This window comes from Indicator indicator, chromosome 21, assembly GCF_027791375.1.
Source record: "Indicator indicator isolate 239-I01 chromosome 21, UM_Iind_1.1, whole genome shotgun sequence".
Classification (NCBI taxonomy): domain Eukaryota; kingdom Metazoa; phylum Chordata; class Aves; order Piciformes; family Indicatoridae; genus Indicator; species Indicator indicator.
Genome location: NC_072030.1, coordinates 10,038,404 through 10,057,856, shown reverse-complemented (window position 1 = coordinate 10,057,856; position 19,453 = coordinate 10,038,404). Strand labels below are relative to the sequence as shown.

The window sequence follows — 19,453 nt, the reverse complement described above, 5'->3', positions numbered from 1 at the left end:
TGTGTTCTCTTTTGATGACACTTCAACGTTGCAGGGCAATCATTATTACATTCCTGTGAGCTCAGAGTGACTAGAATGGTTGTTTATATCTAAGAGATGTAGTAACTCCTCAGGCAGACAGACACAAGTTAAATCCAGCACCTGATCCGCATCTCATTTGAAAACTATGGTCTTCCACAAGGTTGTGTCCCCAGCTCATTGCTGGACCACTGATACATGTATTCTCCAGTCAGGGGACAGATGTCTTACACAATCACAGAACCAAACATCCTCTTGGGAGGTCTCCTACCCACGCAGTGAGCCTTTCCCAGTACTGTTTAGCTCATGAGAAATTGTTTCGTCAGAAAGTCTTAGAGGACCTTGCAAAAACTAGTTTCATATCACACGTCTTACTTTGCAAACTCTGTAGTCCTAATTCAGAGGTAGATTGCACACTGCATCCAATCCTGCTGAAAAATGTACATTCTCCTGTAAGCAAGGGTAAAACACTGTCACACCCAGATTTTTTACACCTTTTTGTATTCAGTGAAATAAATACTATGGAAGCAAGGGAGTGGGATACAGCCTACTTTTCTTAATCAGTCTTTCAAATGTGGTCCCAGAAAAGACAGTTTCAGCCCTACAGTGAGACAGACCACTGAAGGTGGTCATCACAAATTCCAACCAGGAACATGCTCCTCACACTCCAGCAATCCTTCAGGAGCTGCTTTCTAGACAAAAGGAGCAGAAAAACAGTAATTTAAAAGCAGTGGTTTTCTTACAATTGTACTTCCAGGTGGACAATAACTGGGAATTACTCAGCCTTAAAGATGCATCTATAGCCCTGATCTTGTTAAGTATCAGCCATGGAAAAATACGTGTTTGTCCCTGCTTCTCTTGCTGTTGCTACTGAGTGAAGTACAGAAAACAGTCAACAAATCAGGTTTCCAAATGGGAAACAAAACCACTGGGAATATCTATCTTCCTTTCCACCTTGTTAGAAAGTTTACTCCATTTTTTCACTATCCTCTTCTAAGAAACACAGAATCATGTTGTTTGCATGCACTTTAATGCACTTGCATTTTGCTGAGATAAGTCAAGTACTTATACAATTTAAACTTCTATTTCCCTGTTTTGAATAACATCCTTTTCAAAATATAAAACACAGACATTTTCAGGATTTATTCTTTTTCTGGCTCAAAAAAAACCCCAAACAAAACAAAACAAAAACAACAAACAAAAACCAACAGATGGGGTTTCAGGCCCAAATATGCAGTTGGCATTCAGCCTGGTGTAAAGACATGCCCAAACCCCTAAGGATGGAGCAGCTGTGGGGCCAGGGGGCAGGTCATAAACTGCCTAAACCAAAGAGACTTTGCAGGAGTGATTCCCTCAGGCCAGAGGACAGCTCTGAGGAAAACAAGCTGCAAGTATACTAAAATCACCTCCATTCTCTCTCACAATGCACAGGTTGAAATCATTTTCTGTCCCTTTGGTGTTCCTTCTTCCCCCCATCTGAGCCAGAAATTGCCACCCAGCCTGTTCTCTGGCTTAAACCATCTGCCACCATCAGCTTACAAGGAAAGGACATTTTCTAGTGTAGCAACAAATCTAGCATGGTACTAAAAGAAACTTTTGGTAAATAAAGTGCTGTCATGAAAGATCAGCCAACTCAGCTTGTGATCCAAGCTCTGTGGAAATATCTACATGAATGTAGGAAAGGTACAGAAAAATTACTATGAGAGGAAAAGAGAGCAGCTCACTTAGCCAGCCTGCAGTCCCTTCAGAGCAGAGGGGATGAAACAAAAACTTACAGCTGTGGTACCATGAGGAAAAAGACACTAAAGAAAGCAAAGTACAGTTGATGATGTAAATAAGGCTCCTATTACCTGCTTATTCTCCTTCTTCGGTATTTTACACATAGCTTAAAATAAAACCCAAAACTTGTCCCAAGTGTAATCCATTTACATTGCACAAAAATGTATTTTGAAAAAAATTGCGGTGAGGCTTGCTTCAGAGGACCTTGGGTCACTCTAGCAATTCAAACAGGTGGCATGTATAAAAAACTTCAGAATCCAAGGGACTGAGAAAGGAAAGAAAAAAAAAAAAAGTCATTTGAAAGTTTTTTTCCAGAGAATCTGTTATCTAAAACTCAGTTTCATCTAAACCTGGAAACTTAGAGGCCAGTAAATGTGCATGAGAGACCTATACACCATTTCCTATGAGCTGGCTGCCAAAGAGATCTGTTATATATTTAATAAAACAGTAAACTAAGGTATTTACACAGCATGATTAACTGTAAACATATCTGCACTATCTTGTTTAAATGCAAGTGTAGCCTGATAGATTCTACATTACTGGGCAATGAGAAATATGATGGGAAAAAGAAAAATCAGAACTTCTGCTGCATCATAAGACTAATGTAACAATGCCCTTGCAGAATCCTGCTTCTAGAGGCCTATAAAACCTACATGATTTGAGCCTTTAACAGGAAGGACCAGCTGGCACCTGGTGAATTTTCAGCTGCTTTGGAAGGTCCAGCTACTTAGAGGAAGTAGTCTTGAATACTCTTTTTTGCTGGGTCATACATCATTGCTATTCCTTCCCTTCAGGGCTTCACCTTATTTTTGGCAAAGGAGCATAGCTGCAGCTTCTTCCAACATCAACACCTTTTCTTTGCTTGGCAAGAGGTGTCAGTGCAGAACAAAGTACTGCCTTAGTAAGTTCAGAGCCCTCCATTTCACACACACTTCTCAGGCTCAATCTTCTGCTCATTGAAACTTTATAGTAGAATTGCCATCACCCTTCAGAGTGCACTTTTAGCCTGTCACATCTTTTCCAGGTTAAGAATGAAATGCAAGAAACTGCAAGGATACATGTCATAAATAGCTTAATAAAGCCTTCTAGTAAGATTTGCTTCTTTAACGCGCAGAACTCAGGACTACATGAAGAGAGATATCAGTTATCCCTTTATAGATACACAGAAACTGAAGTTGCAGGTAGTGGAATGACTTAGAGGCCCTCTGAGCAAGTGAACAGCAAAGCGGGGAATGGGACAAGAGATTTGCAAGCTGCTCTTTACCTGGGTTTATATCTTTCTGTAGACATTGTACTTAATAGTAGTTGCTTCTGAAAAAGAAATAATTCTCTTCTGGAGAAAGATGAACATCCTCCTCTTTGTGGGCAATTATTCCCAGAGTGGATAAAAATCAAAGGGATAAGAGTACAAACACATTGTCATTACAGAGCAAAGTTATTTCCTTCTGAGTCTGAGAACAAAAGTAAAGCAGATATTTTAGGGTAGAACTGTTTGAAGAAAGAGGTGTTTTTTCTCTTTCAGCAGAGATATATACAGACATGTAGAAGTATCTTTAATACAAGGAAAACACTGAAACAATGAGTTGCTGACTTTTGCTTACAATACTTAACCACATTCCTAATGTGAAGACCCTGAGTCCCCTCTACAAACAACATGTGAATGTTTTATTGTTAAATAATTAAGCCAAAGCCACACTGAAGATTTTTGTATCTGGTTCAAACTGACTTTAATGGAAACTGAACATCTAAGAGAGAAAATCTCAGCAGGGTTGTACAAAAAGCCAGAGCATTTTTTATTCTATTTGAAACTAGCTTGGTTAAAGCTTTGTAGAGAGCTGAGAAGCTATAAATAAAGATAGGAAATGGTGAAGGCAGAGAGTGTCTTTGTCTCCTCCACTCCCTGGTCAGAATGAAATTTAGGGATAACTGAAACATCTGCTGTGCTAACTTTTGCATCAAGACTAACCTCCATTCACATCAATAAAAAAGGGGTTTACAGCTACTTGAATCAACATATAGAATATGTTGCTCAGAATACTTGTGAAATTATATGAATATATTATCTCTTGAATAGTTCTGATAAATATACTCTACACAAGATGTAAACATGGTATTCAAAGCCTAAACTATCCTACTAGTCTAACTATCTAATCCTACAAATTTTGAAATGAAGTAACTTCACTTTAAATCACCTCCTGGTTGAAAGCATTGAAGTGCAGCAGCAGTATTGTTATCTCAAAATCACTACTCTGAGTATTTATTTACATTTTAAGGAGAAAGAAGATATTTTCCTCACAATATAAATCTGATTTATCTAAAACACTAAAAATTGAGAGGTTTTGTGTGTTCCTAGGATTAGCTTCATGAACCTTCTCATCTGTACTGATGTTTCCCTCATCTACCAGTGCTACATGCCATCTTTCATTCATTCACATTTTGTTATATACACAAAAATGAAAGATGCTCCAGTGCTGGAGTATCTCATCATCTTCCTGCCAATGCCTGAATTCATCTCATGGCTTTTCTTGTCATTTGTCCTATTCTAGAAAGCATTGATCCTAATTTAATTCACAAGTTCTAATAATTCATATTTTTAAAATCCATATGATAAAGCATAGACTAAAATAACATCTTTCCGCCAGCCTCAGGTACAGGACTCTGGCATCCAGTTTTTAGAAGTCCCTTTGTTGTGTATTGAAAATAATTTTTTTTAAAATAAATTAATCTTATTTTCCTCAAAAAATAATGGAGCAAAAAGTCCCTTGCTGACTATTCAACATTCAGGGCCATGCTAAGCCTCCACAAAATACTTTAAAACAGCTCCCATATACTTACCTTTTACTCCTTGCTTAACTGGGGTAACAGGGAAGAGCTGGATTCAAAAACCATTTGAAAAGTCACAGCCAGACAAAGTGTCAGGTGAGGAACAGTTGAACAGACACTGCCTATGTGCTGTGATAATTCACCTGGCCCAAATCATGCTTCTTTGTGTGGTCTCCACCCCAGCTAACTTTCTGACTACATGTTTGTCTGGGCTGGACAAGCAGATATGGTTGCCAACCTGTGCTGCTGCAGGGAAGGGAAAAGAAACTTTTGGTCCAAGATAAAGCAGTGAGCTATCCAGAGTTGGATTCCTGCTGGTTTAGCCATTATCCATGAGCTCATGAATATGCATGTCCCTCAAAATGCGTTATCTATTTTATCTTATTACATGAATATGCCACTGAAATTAATTACTCTGCTTCCAGAGCATGCCTCCAGCCCAGTAGTTCAGATACACTTCTACATGGCAAAAAGCTCTATTAGGCCTCCAAATTTAATAACAGGTTAGATTCCTTCTTCTATCACATCAGTCTATCCAACAGTAGTTCTGGATCAACACTAATATGCACAGAATTAGCTAGGTTCATCTCATACTCTCTGTGCATAATTATGCTCTCCTTGCTTTTCTTTGCGTTACAATTAAACAATTTGTGATGTTTACTATTTCCACAGGAGAAATGCTGGTAATATATCCATAGAACACTAACAGAGGAACGTGTATATAGATGTAAGGGTGTGTGAACAGTATGGACGGAGTCCCGAATGCCGTTTTAAGGGATTTGGAGATTGTTAAGTAATATTGACAAAAGGCTGTATGGAGGTTTAGAAGATTTTAGGCCTCTTCTTTCTGATCCTTATCTGTCTTTGCCTATTCTGATCTCACCTATCAAGTCAGCCATTCACACAGTTTGAGCGGCCTGGAGGGTGTTCTGCTCAAAGACTGAAGTTAATAATATAGCAGGCAGTAAAACACAAGCTGTGATGTGGAACTGCTGCCCAGTTTGCAACTTAACAGTGGAAATAATCAGAGCCTGCCATCACAGATTTGGTAAGCTTTTGTACTTTGCTGATCTGCCATATCTTCAAAACAGTATTCCCAGCTAATAAATCTCTTTTGAACAACACAGGCTAACAGGATCTTGTGAGCCTAGAGACAGGATTAAGAGATGAGGCAAACTGGAAACTCCAATTACAATCCCGTAGCACAAATGAGAAGCGCTTTCACCCACAGCGAGTAAATACATCCCCCTTTTTCTTTTGCACACTGTGCCCAACCGAAAGAAACACAACTTTGGGCCTTTTCCAGTGACCTTGAGCAGCAGAGTTTCCACTAGGACAAAGGATCAAAATCATTAAAGCTCCTCATTCATTCCACCCCATCTTGCAAAAATTATTTGCACTCCCTCAAAGAAGTAAAAATGTTGAAAGCAAAAATGTCAAAGAGACAGATCCATCTCCTGACTTGAAGGACTTCTCAGAAGAATAAAAAGAGTCCATGTTTGGAACATCTGCTTCTCACTGAAGAAGGGCTGTGAGATCTTCTGGAGCAGCTCTCCTAAAGTACTTTGGTCTCTGCCCTAGTACTTGAAAGAGCAGGACAAGCAGTGCTAGCCAGTCAGCATCTGTCCCTGTGATTGTGACTGGATGTCCCAGTGAAAATGACTAATCTCAAGGGGAAAAAATGCAAACCAGTATGACGACCCCTTCAAAATGACAAACTGAGTAATGGTATTAAAACTTCACACAACAACTGTTTTTAATAATGTGGGACATAGATAATAACATTAAATGTTTGAACTCAAAGACTTGATTTCCTGTGTTGGCACCAGTGGAAATGCTAAATGTTCATACATCAAACAATTTCACATCTTCATTTTAAAGAGAAACGAGGAGACAGATACTTAAACTGAAACAACATCCCATTCCTCTGTGTGTGAAGACACACAGGGTGCATTCGCAACAAAGTCACAGTGCTTCCAGTGTCTCCTCAAGGACACACTGAAGCCTCAGCTACACGACACCAGCTGACAGGTTTTCAGCATACAAATACAGCTCAAACAAACGTATCTTCAAACAACGGTGAAAGGTAACATTACAGATTAACATCGACTCTTGTCCTGCATCCCTCAATTTAACAAACACATCTCCAAAGTCAGAAGCAGAACGTATCTAAAGCACTGGCTATATGAATTAAAGCATTCATTTACCTGAACAGTTCTAACTATCTCCAGAAAGAGAACAAGTTAGGTTACTCTAAACATGTTCAGTATGGATTAAGCTAATGCAGTGTTCTTCCAAACTATGCTGGCTATGAATACAAAATTACAGACCTAAACTGATGAGTAGAAACTCTTACTGTAACTCACTGCACCTCAGTCACCCCTACTTATAGTCTCCATCTCTCTGCATCTAAACTACACTATCTAATTTCAAATTCTGGTTACCAGCAACTGAACCAAATACAAAAGCATATGCAAACAAGACGAAGGTTTGGTCATGAGGTGTTAATGCACTAGCTGATCTTTATCCCTAAAGTTTGACTTCAGAAAATTCAATTGCTAATGTAGAATAAATCTTTCAGGCTCAGTCCCTAGTAAATAAAAAGTATCTAAGAAAATCTGACAGCCATTCAAACCCTGTATGAATGAAAAGAGGACTTAAATCTGAGACTCCATAAACCAGCATCCCTACTGTTAAAAATCAATCCTCAAACTTTATTTCTGCACAACCAAACAGCAAGGACCAGAAAACAGTGGCTATGAAGGCAGGAAGATTTTCACCACAAGCTCTCTACAGCAGGACAGAGCTCTAGAGCAGGATTTCCAGAGTCTGCATGGCACCCGCAAAGTGGAAAGGATTAATCTTCCAAGAATTTTAACTTGACATATCTGACCGGCATCATGCATTTCTACATGAAAAAGAAGCAAGACACAGGAAAAGATTTTGCAGTCGGATTAGGGGTAAGAAGGGCAAGTACCAACTCTCAGCTAATACACATACACCTGAAAAACATACCCAAAACTCTTCCCAAAAGGGAGAAATTCAGGTCTAGCAGGATGTGACTCTCCAAGGCTTGGCAAAGCCACTTCTAACCTCACCAAAGTTCAGTATGACTATGAGTGTTTACAAGCACAAAAACTAGGCTAAATTGAGAATGTAAATATTTGGATTCAGATCCCCAAACTTGTCTCTATCTGAACTGCCAAATAAATCCCAACTGCAGACCAAAAAATCTGAAAAGCAACAGTTGCACACACTTTACAGCACAGAGACAGAACTAACACACATGGCACTCAGCACTGGGGGGGGAAAGTTATAGTTATTTGTAATCTAAACTGAACTGATACCAAACATCAGTGAAACTTGATTTGACTCAGCTATCATTTGGTACATTCTGAAAGTCTGATCTGTCCTGCAAGAGACTGGGTTACATTAAGCATGTCTCAATTACTCAAGACCCCACAGATGACATGCTGGATCTAGCACACAGTGGTAACTTCGACCTAAGCCACATTCTCTTAAGCCATCAAGAGCAAATGCTTCTATTCTCCTGACAAATGAGTTGAGGAAAGTGTTCCCTGGATCCAAAGTAATTTATCTACCAACTTAAGTCACATATTCAGAATTAATTTAGGATCCCAAATCACCTTGAGTTCTCAACACCCAAGTGGGTTTTTTTTAAGTTTTACCACAGTTCTTTTAGCTATGGATCAGAATGGCAGCTGAAGATCCATTCAAGAGAGTTGTGACCTCCCAGAAACATAGATCCCAACTGTATTCTCAGCTGACAGTTCCCAGCCCTTCTCAGGAAGCATTAAGTGCCTTCCACCCCCACGTCTCCCCTGTGGACACTCACTGGGGGGGGGAATCAGACAGGTAAGCACCTCAACAAGACCAGCATTTTAAAATTTTTTTGTATTATAAGAATTTGGGCTTCCTCACTCCCACTACTGTAAACCAACAAGAAGTCCATCCTTTCCCTCTTCAGTTAAGTGGGAAAAGTACAAATCTAGTACTTTAGCATTACTCATCTGTGGGAAATATGGGTTTGCTTTCCAGTTAAAAGCAGGCTCTTCAGTGCAATTCACAGTGACCTCTTCACAAGGGGCTAGTATTATGTCTTTAAATCCCCCTATGCTAAAAATAGGCCCATTTCCTAAACATGAATGCTTAGCAGTTCCAGGCATTCTGAGAGCCTGCATACCACTTCATTTTTTTTTAACTGGCAACATTTATTTAGCCAGCAATTAAAAAATTTAAAAAAAAAAAGGAAGGCCCAGCCACCCCAGTGATTCTTCCCAGAGGGTCTTAGATGTTTATGAAATACAATGAAAACAATGAAGTGGATAAAATCATGCTATTCCATCAAGTCCTTGGCAAGACTTCCCAACCAAGAATAAATTGGCATGGTACATTACAGTCAAGAGATTACACAATGGTTTACAGGGTCACCAATAATAAGGGGTCACATGCTCCTTAAAGAGCTGCAGTATATGTTAAAAGTCACTTGCTTAAAGGGAAAAAACAATGCTTGTTCCTGAGCTCCTTGGAGTAAATTCTAGCAGGCATAGATGTGCTGTAGGGGTAGGAGAGGACTGAAGGCACCACTCTTCCCAGCACCCAGCAACTGCACTGAACAAGCTGGCTGGGGGAGTTCAACACCCTGAAGGGAGCAGAAGGAAGCCAGGTCAGGCATGACTCTTATTTCTGCATACAAGAGAAGAACGGTCGCCATATACTCTTAGGAGCAGGAGAGTCTCTGCCCAGTGAGTCCCAGAGCCAGCCACTCTGTTACCCCTTCCCAAGGAGCTCTGCTCCTTCTTCCTCCATGCTCTCAGAGGAAACTGGTTCCAGCACAGAAATAACATGGCAGTTCCCTGTCAGTCCAGTCACTCTTAACAGTGTATAAACTGTAGCTAGCTTTAAAAGGTGCTCAACTACATTCTCAGGCAACTTGATAATCATAATTGCTTAAATGTGTGGCAGTTTTCCTTTAAATAACTAACCTTAAAGCAAGAGGGAAATGGTCACAGCTACAACTCTTACTCTCATCCATCAACATGGTAACAGATTTCCTCTATGCCACCTACATAACCCGATCATCAAAATGGAAGTTAAACTTTGACATTCCTAGAACATACAGAATTTTCTCAAATTGGACCTTCAATGCAAGATACTTCTACCTTTGCCCTGTTAACTCACCCTTCCACTACATGGAATATTTTATTCTACTGACTATATATTGATCATGTATAAACAAAACATTATCGACTCTTAAAGGCAACTCAACCTCACTTCATTCTGCCCTGCATCATGAGAAATCAGCCCACAACTAATAGTTTCATCCCTTGTCTTCCCCAAGATTTGATCCTTCTTGGTGTTTTTTACTGTATTATTCAATATCTGGCTGATTAGTTAAAGACCAACCACTCAGAATAAAAATGAAAGAAAACTTACTTCCCCAAAATCAGTGCAACAGTGAAATAACAGTGTAGAAAACACTACTATTGACATTCTCTATGCAATAATACTATGCGTCCAGCTTCATTTAGCTTGACTATTAAAAGTGCATTTGAGTGATAAAACTGAAGTAAACATAAGAAGGCTCTCTCATACGTAGCCGCTACTCTTTGAGTGCAGTGACCCGCTGCTCCTCAGTAAAACAAACACTTGGTACCAAGCCAACAGCAATTTCCCACCAAGTGAACTCCTGAAGCAGCTCCCCTAGCTCTTCAGTTAAATGTTTCCTGGGATCCTAAAGTCTTCCGCCAGGAGTCCAGGTGGCTCGTCTACTCTCTTCAACACGCATGCAAACATTAGAGCCGGCTGGACAGATTATGAGAATGTGGGCGCTGGAAGGGACAAGGGCCATAGCTACCCCTCTCTCTTCAGATGAGAGCCCCACGCTCGGCGGGCTGGCTCTCCAGCCCGGTTATAGTTCACCCGGACCCGCCGTGGTACTCTTCTGGGCCCCGTCCCTCCGAGGTGCCTCCCCTACCACCAGCGCGAAAGGAAGCGTCCCTGTGGCACGGGGCGCTCCAACGCGGGAGCACCGACTAGCCGCTCCGCCCCCGCGCAAGGACCCCGCGCCCACCCGCGTCCCCACGGGCCAGAGAGAAACCTCCGCAAGGATCGCGGCGCCGGCCCTCACCGGCACGGCCCCCGGTTTCTCCGCGGTCCAGGGAGCCGCAAGGCTCGGAGAGCCCCAATTGCCGAGCATCCCAGCCCGCCCCGCTGCAGAGAGGCGGGCGTCTCTGGAGGCGCAGGGACGGCGAGCCAGAGCACGATCTATCGTTTCTTCCCCCAGCACCGCTCCCCTGCTCGGGCCCCCCCGCGGCGACCACCGACCCAGCAGCGCGGCTCCCCAGCCCTTACCGAGGCGCGCAGGGATGCGTTCCCTACGCTGGACGCCTGCAGACGCCCGTCCTGCAGCCCGGGCGGTAGTAGCTTTTTGGAGAAGCTGGGAAGAGGGAGAGAAAGAAAGGGGGGAGGGAGGGAGGAGGGAAGGCACTGAGATTGAAGGAGAGAGAAGTATGTAAAGGCAGGAAGTGGAGACGGCCACGGCCAGTGCGGGAGATTAATGGGAACCAGTCACCCAGCAGCCAACAAAGAAACCTGCTCCCCCAGCGCAGCCCGGGCCGGCCCGGGCAGCCCCGGGCGGCCGAGCCACTGCTCCCGCCGACAGCGCTCGGCTCCGAGCCTGCGGAGGAGTGGACGGCCCCCCTCCCCACTTCGGCCCCAAACCCCAGTCCGGCCAGGCGAAAGGGAGGGGAGCAGGACCGACCGGTCCACAGGAAGATGAGATGGGCAGAGGAGATGGGGAGAATGGAGCCCCCCGTCCGACCGCCTTTCTTCTCCCTCTGCCCAGGAGGAGCTGTACCGCTAATTTTTTATTGAAAAAGCCGTGGGTGCCGGGCTCCTACCGGCGCGGAGCCGCTTGCCGGGAAGAAAGGAAGGAAGGAGAAGAGCGAGCAGCCGCTTCCTGCGCTCGGGCGCCGAGCAGATGGTTTCCATCAGGACGAGGGGATGGGCGAACCTTGGGCGGCCGCACTTCCCCAGCTCCCCGGGGCGGCCCCGGAGTAACGGTACCTGAGGGGAGCGAGAGGTCTCTAGAGGGAGGCAGCGGCATGCCCCTGAACTTCACTCCGGGTGCCTCGGTTCAAATCCAGTCTGCTAGGACCAGCTAGTGACAGCGATTCTGTACCGCTCTGCTGCCGCAGCCAGGATGCGGGGCAGCCCGCACCAGAGGGTGAAGACAGTCCGTGCGTGGCACAAGCAATGGATACACACGCTCCAGTCAGGCCACAAACAGCACCGTACGGGCCAGCTCCCTGGCACGCCCCTCCACGTGCTTCTGCCGGTTTAACAGATGAGAAACCCGCACAAGTGATTTGATAGAACCATAGAAGAGGCAGGATACTGTTAGCAGAACAAACTGTGCCTAAGTCCTGAGGCACTTATATAAGCATTTATAAAACAAATCACAATATATTAACCAAATTATAAGAGGAATGGAAAAAAAGTAGAGAAGAGAAACACGTGTATTCTGCCACTGGAAACACGAATTCCAGCCTTATACATCTTGAGGTTTTTAGCACATGCTTACTTTCTTTCCATTGACTGAAGTGGAATTGAAAGGGTGCTCAGAGCTAGGGAAGTGCTTATGAGCCTTCCTACACAAGGATACTTCCCTGAACCCAGAGCTGAGTACTCAGGATAAACTGTTCTTGCCTCTTGCCACTTCATTTGCAAAATAAGATATATTGTCCTGAGATGTTCTGCTCCATCATGCCACGAGGAAATCCGTATAAAGGTCCAGCATTTTGCAAACCTCCATTATATTTCAAGAGTGAATGTACAGGAAGTAAGGGTAACTCTCATCTGGATTCTGATGTGAATGTGTGTTTCAAAGCAAAAGCTATTTCAGCTGACAGCCTTCTAGGGATAGAAGTATTTACTCAGCTGCAAAGGGAGTACTCTGTCACCAAACATCAAAAAATGGTGGGAGTTTAAATTTCAACACACAAGGAATAATTTACCTCCTGAACAACAAGCTACTTCTACAAGTACCTGGCAGGAATATAAAATGAATACAATTTTGTTTCCCCATTACAAAAGTAGCGCAGGAGGGCCTTTTCAAGTGTATTTCACAAAGACGGCAAGGCAGCAAACTCGCCAGCCTCTCCAGGAGACCAAGGATACAGTCACAGAAGGAATGAAGCTCAAAGATCCTCAACTTCCAGTTAAGCAGGAAGCAGTCTATTCTGGCTGTTTTGCCAGCACATAAACAAACATCTCAAACATGCTAACATTGCTTTTATCAAATAGCATTTTTCTCCCCCATTTACGTTGCATTCAGACACACAGACCTCAAGCATCCCAGGCAACAGCCTAAATTTTCCTTTGAGTACAAGAGACCCAACCTAAAGTTGGGTTTGAACACAGAACTGGGGTCTTCAATGTCTTTTAATGATCAAGCAGCCTATGAAGAGCCTGTTTATCACAGGAGCTGGCTGCTGCTCCAGCTCAGCAACTGGAAGATAACAAAATCTAAACTAGGAGAGGATTGCTTTTCTTCTTTGCCAAACAGAATACAACTAGCAAAGCTCCACAAACAAGAATGAAGGACCTGAAAAACGGGGGGCTCCTTGTTAACATTGGCTATACGACACTCAAACAAAGTTTCTGTGCTTATTCTGCCCTTTCTACTGTCACGTCAGTGCAAGCCAGGTTAGCAAAGTTACAGGACGGCTCTAACTCACAGGTAGCCACAGCTGCTTTCCAAGCCCGTGTGGCAGCTGCGAGCGCTGGCTGCATCCTCCCGTGCTGCGGGGCAAGTGACGACCTCTCACGTACATGCTGCCCTGCTAGAAAACCCTCCTGGGCCTCAAGCAGCTTCCAGGGATCAAATGTGCTTGTTTGGCAGAGCTTGTTCGCAGGAAGCCAACATGCTCTCTGCTTTCTTTTTACTGATCAAAGTGGTAGGGCTTCCTTTTGGCGCGCAGACGCAGCCATAGTTCGCAGGCAGCATGAGCTGGCTGCTCATCTCTTACCCACACCCGTTTCACTCGCCCAGCCATCGCTGCACACTGGGATTGCTACTTTGTGCCTCACAAGTTTAATGACAGTCCCCTCCCCCGGGAGTGGTGCTTTCCACTACAGACACCACGGGGCGAAGCTCCCCAGGCCCGCTGAGCCACGGGCTTGGCATCCTCCAGCTTCTCTCGGCTCTTCCTCGCTGTAATCCAGCGGGGACTGCCGCAGAACAGCACCCGGGCACCTCAGAGAACCACCGCCGCCGCTAAGGGGAACTCACAGAAGGTCTGTCCGGACACCCCTACTCCGCCCTGGGCGGTGGCTTTACCACAGAGCAGGGCATGGACGCCTGACGAAAACGTAGACCCCAGTCCTCTCCATGGCACCGAGTGCCCGGTGTACCGGGACCAGCACCGGTACCACAGGAGAGGGGCGGAGCGGGGGCGGGGCAGCGCAGAACCGGCGGGGTGGGAGCGCCCCCTAACGGCAGCGGAGGCTGGGGGCGGCTATGGGCGGAACGGGGCGGTGGCGCGTGCGCACCGAGAGGGCGTGCGTCAGCGGCGGGATGGAGGGGGTGCGCGCGGGGCGGACGGCGGGGTTGGCGCGCGATGTGCTGGAGCGGGCGCGGCGGCGGCGGCGGCGTCCGGCGGGGCGGCTCCTGCCGGCCTCGGCCCCGGTTAGTGCTGCGGCGGGGCGGGGCGGCCGTGCCGGTGGAGGAGCGGCGGCCGTGAATAGCCCATGTCCCGCAGAGGCCCGTGTATCTATATACACATGCGTGCGTGGGGCAGAGCCGTGCGTGAGCGTCAGCCCGCCGCAGGCGTTGTACAGCACGCAGGGCGGGTCCACGTTGGTGCTTCCTCTGTGCTTCATCCCGGCACAACCAGCGTGGAATGGACGGGGGCTCGGTACAGACCGAGGGGAGGCGCGGTCAGGGTGCTGGTGCCTTTGGTGACCGTCCGGGCATAGCAGGTGCTTCGGTGTGCCCCGGTACCTGGTGGAAGGCCGGGGCGTGCGCTGCAGCCGTGGGCCAGACGTGACTGTTTCACCCCAGAGACAGCCACCGGCATCACCGAGTATTTATCACCTGGCACCTTCTGCCGCAGAGAAGCGATCAGCTCATTATCAGTCACAAAATGTCCTTAATTGTAGGAAGAAGATTCGGAACGGCTCAGTGCAGCATTCGCTTCCATTGTGAACCTGATGAATCAAGCCACAAAGGAATGTGAGGTGAGACTCTACCCCCAGATCCTGGCAAAGGGGAACATGCCTGATGTGCCTGGCAGAGGCCTGTTTGAGCTATGTCTGCCCATGCTGCAAAAATTAGACATGGCTTTTGCTCCTTGCATGGCAAGAGCTTAGCCGGTGGGCCTGTGGTGCTGGCCTAGGTGAAGAAACTTGAGACATTGGCCATCATGCAGTAGCCTCCATGGTACTCTTCATCAAGTGCTAAGTGACTAACTGGTACCACCTTGGTTGATAAACACCACTGTCAGCATTTTCCATAGACAGTACCTTTAGAAGTGGGCTTCTCCACTTCTTGGTGGAAAGGCACTACGGTTAGAGAGACAGAAACAACAGCTAACAGCACAAGATACCTTGTGTCAGCCAGGGCAGAGGCTTGTCACCTGTACAGAGTTCTTTCCAGTGCTGGAGGTGCTTCTGTATCTCTGGTGTGGAGTGGCATTATGACACAGTAACCCTTTGTTTCAGTATGCCACTCATGGCTGCTAATAGTCAAGTGTGTTCTGAGTGACAGATGTAAGGGAGAGTTTGCATCCTGAATTCAGAGCTAACCACCCCAGTACTGTTTCAACAAACTCAGTTTGAGATGTTGGTATTGGATAAGGAGTGTGGGCTCAGTTCTGAGCAGCACTCTGTTTTTATTTGTGATAAATAGAAGTTGAGAGGTACAACCTATAGCTGCCCAGCTCCACTGCTTTCATGTTGGCTCTGGCTGCTGGGTGTTATTACAGACTGGGAGTCTGTGCCAGCTACTCCTTGTGAATGCAGCCCTGCAGCCTGACTGCAGCATTAAAGTCTCTGAAAAACTCCCATCAGTTTACATCACTTGTGCCCTTTGGGATCTGTTCTCATGCCACAGCAGGGAGCCCATTGTCTGCAGAGTTAATAACTGACTTAAGTGTTCAACCGAATGAGGGAAAACAGTCATTCAACACACACCAGATGTTTAGCTTTAAGCAATGCCTTTATCTTTTCAGAGCACTGCCTACACAAGTACCCAGTTAATCCTAAAACTACTCAGGCAGAACAGAATTTTACACAAGATGAAATAAAAATATAACTGTGTAAAGAGTCATCCTCTGCCCTGTTAGGAGTCTTAGAGTTGTAACAAACAGCGAGTGATTTCCACTTTTATACATCAGCCCAGACAGTACTCCTTCAGTCATCTTCTGTGGATAAGAAGAATCATTAACAGGAAGGGAAGAGGGAATCCTGCACACCCACAAGTTCATAGACAGTTTGCAAACTGCAAATAAACATCCACAGACAAACATAACCATTTAGGCACTTGAACACAAATTAGCAAAACTGTGATTTAAGATGAAGAGTTACTAAGGGACCAAAGTTTACTCACATTTCTTCCCAAAAGTTTGATTTGATTTCTTTGATTGATAGCATCGTGTAAAAGAATCTAGCTCACCTCCTGTGATACAGAGATGCTCTGGGAAGTGTTACCAAATTAGTCAGAGCATTTGATGTATTTTGGCTCATAGCTCTACAGCAAATCACAATACAAGCAACCCAATCTTGCTGATGCGTGCAAAGCCTCAAGGAATAAAGCACAGCAACAGATTGATTTGGAAGTAAGAATTGCTATCAGCCTTACTTTGGAAGTTTAGTCTTCATGGTTAGACTGGATGATCTTGAAGGTCTCTTCCAACCAAATTAATAGGGACAAATAAAAAGAGACAAAGCAAACAGAAGTGGAATAAAGTACATGTTTTGGAACTTGTTGGTTCCTGTGATCAAAAAGGTAACCCTGGGAGGAGTTCTCTGGTGGCAACAGATGGCAGCAGAGCTGTACTCAAATTTGCAGTGGTACCTTTACTGTGGAGCCAGGAAAGGGCTGCCATGGACTTAAATACAATTCTCAAAACCACTATGCTACTGGTAACAGCCTTGAAGTGACTTTATCTTCTTCACCAACTAATATTTCAGTATTAATGTGTTCTGCTTTTAGGCTCCTGCACTTGCTCTGCAGAACCAGTCTTTACTGGCTGGGTTGCAAAGCACCTAAGCCTGCATATACATCCTATTAAGGAACCATAGACTATGCCATCTTCCACCACAGCTTTTTTTGAAGAGCCTGATGAGTCTGTGTTTCCAGAGCATTCCTTCTGATATAGGCATGAATTCAGTTCTGAGGTATCAGAAAGTCCCTGTGTATTCTGTCAGGAGACAGGGCTGCCCAATTTGTCCTGTGGACATCCAGGCATTGTTTTCATCCTCACACAAGAACAAGCCAGCTAATGAATACAGATCTGTAGCTGTGCAGTTCCACTTTTAACTGTTTAATCTGCAGTAGTTGTGAGCATAGCTTTGATGCTTCTCCACACAATATTCTCTGTATCTGTTGTTGTCCAGAAGTACTACAGCTTCATGGCAGCCTGTAAATACAAAGAACATGAAATCAAACACATCTGCAGATACCATGGCAGGCAAGCACACGAAAGAGAGCTGGCATCCGAAGAAGAGGAGGTAAGTATGTGGGTTTGGTTTTGATTGAAGGTTATTCCTTCTCTCACCATGAGACAGTTGGTACCCATCCAGTGCCCGTGACACTTGCTTATGTGGCTTGATATCATGGGCATATGGACACCTGGACTGATCTGAGTCTTTGGTGATTTGAGCCTTCTGGTGGCACCAATCAGTGTCATATCACTCCTTTTGGGGAGGCGAAAATTTCATGGGCATAAAAGCATCCCCTCTCTCAGGGGCTGTATTTGCCTTTTGTGTTGTATCATTAGAAAACAGTATCTTTTTCTTTCCAGAGGACTGAAGCCTCTGTAGCACCCAATCAAGGTCAAACTTGCCAGCAACATGTAAGTTTATAGAATACTTTGCTTTTAAATTCAGGTACAGCATTTGTTTATCATTTTGCATCAGGCTGGTCAAAATTTGTCATCAGGTGTAGAGACTTTGTGATGGCACAGAACATTTACCAGTGTGCCTTCACAATTCTGATGTACATCTAGGTGGGCAGTAGAATGGGCATGCATAATGAATTATAAACCAGATTGTGGCATTCTGGCATATAACCAGTTAAAGGTCTACTTTATATTTTTGGACTGGTACAGAACATTGAACTGTGATTAATCTTTAGGCTCTTGTGAATTGCATCAGTAACAATAATCCAGCAGTTCTCCAGTCTCACCTCATTTGTGCTCCTGACACATTCCCTGTGCTGAGGAAAGGCATGCAGCAGTTCCTTAGCCAGTTATGCTTGGCCCTCATACAGCCTCTCTGAAGACTTCTGATCCTCAAGGAGGAGAAAACTTCTTTTATTTTTCAAAACCTAACTCACCAAATGAATTTTGGGAATGTCTAAGCCACAAAAGATGAGAAACATGAAATGTGTACCATAGTACAAATTAGCGGGAGCAGCCTTACATGGATGTTTTCCAGGTTTATGTTCAAAACCATGCAGGTAAATTTCAGTTTTGTGAGGCAGAGATTACAGCATGTTGATTATTTCTGTTGGATCGAAATGTCAGACAGAATACTTTGATGGAATACTTTCTATCTTTTGCATTGACAGAAACATTTTACCGTTCTGTCCATACTACCTTTATATTTTGAAAAGTCTTAGTATGCTTACATAGCAGCTGATACCTCTTTTTTTTTTTTCACCCAAATTCAAAATCTTTGGGTTTGTAAGAAATCTGAGATGACTAACCAGTAATGAAACCTTCCTCCTCTGTTCCCCTAAAGACCAGAGAAGCTTCCGAAGACATCTACATTGAAGTTTCTCCTGGCACCTACTCTGTCACAGCAACCTCAGAGGACATGGTGCAGCAGACCCATGTGGTGGATGTCAGTGCAGGACAAAGTACTGATCTAACTTTTGTTCTATGATGGTTGTTCACAAGAATAAAGTACAAGGCTGTATTAATGCGTGTAACAAGCTATATATATATATCATCTTCTTATTAGCACTTTAATAGTATCCTCTTTGGGACTCCATTTTTATGGCCTGTATATTTGTTTTCTCCTTAATGCAATTATATGCAGCCCACTTTGTACACTGATTTTATACATACTTGTACACTGTATGCCTTAAATCCAATTACGTGACCGTAATTCCAGGTTCTTATGCTTTAAGCAATGAAAGATACAATCAGTGGAATAAAATGCATCATTTAATCTTTGTGATGACAGTGTCTTTTATATTATCCTCAGACAGTGTCCATGTCACGTTCATGACCCCAGAGAGCATGACCCATGCGGTATGAATACAGACTTATGTTAGCTTAGTGGGCTGGCACTGATTTTAGAGCAGCTGGCTCACAATGCACCTCTCCTATCTGTACTTCTGTTATTCTGATACAGAAATAAAATGCAAATCAAATTTACTATCTAGGACCCTAATTCAGGAAGGTGCTTGAATATGTGTTAGATGTTCAGGTTAGGCACATAAACTATTGACACTTAAGTCTCTTTTCAGGATCTTACCTAGGCTAAACAGCAGTCAGCTGCCTTCTTCAGCAGGCAGTTGGGTACCCTGAACTGTCTGCTATTTCCTACAGGGAAAAAACACTGCTGAGCAACTGTACAC

General features: G+C 44.4%; 1 protein-coding gene across 1 annotated transcript; it reads left to right on the top strand.

Annotated features, from left to right (window-relative positions):
- Positions 1-14,221: 14,221 nt before the first annotated feature.
- On the top strand, positions 14,222-19,024 carry AKIP1 (A-kinase interacting protein 1). Its single transcript, XM_054390617.1, has 5 exons — positions 14,222-14,332; positions 14,806-14,883; positions 17,263-17,376; positions 17,670-17,720; positions 18,610-19,024. Exons 1-5 carry the CDS (start codon positions 14,222-14,224, stop codon positions 18,751-18,753), a joined length of 498 nt encoding a protein of 165 aa, XP_054246592.1. The 3' UTR covers positions 18,754-19,024.
- The last annotated feature ends 429 nt before the right edge of the window (positions 19,025-19,453 follow it).

What these genes read in the sequence shown, in the direction of transcription:
- AKIP1 (XM_054390617.1), top strand. Translation starts at nt 14,222, where the DNA reads ATGGAGGGGGTGCGCGCGGGGCGGACGGCGGGGTTGGCGCGCGATGTG. An exon ending in TCCTGCCGGCCTCGGCCCCG is followed by an intron (nt 14,333 to 14,805) that starts GTTAGTGCTGCG and finishes CCTTAATTGTAG; the next exon opens with GAAGAAGATTCGGAACGGCT. An exon ending in TGGCATCCGAAGAAGAGGAG is followed by an intron (nt 17,377 to 17,669) that starts GTAAGTATGTGG and finishes TTTTCTTTCCAG; the next exon opens with AGGACTGAAGCCTCTGTAGC.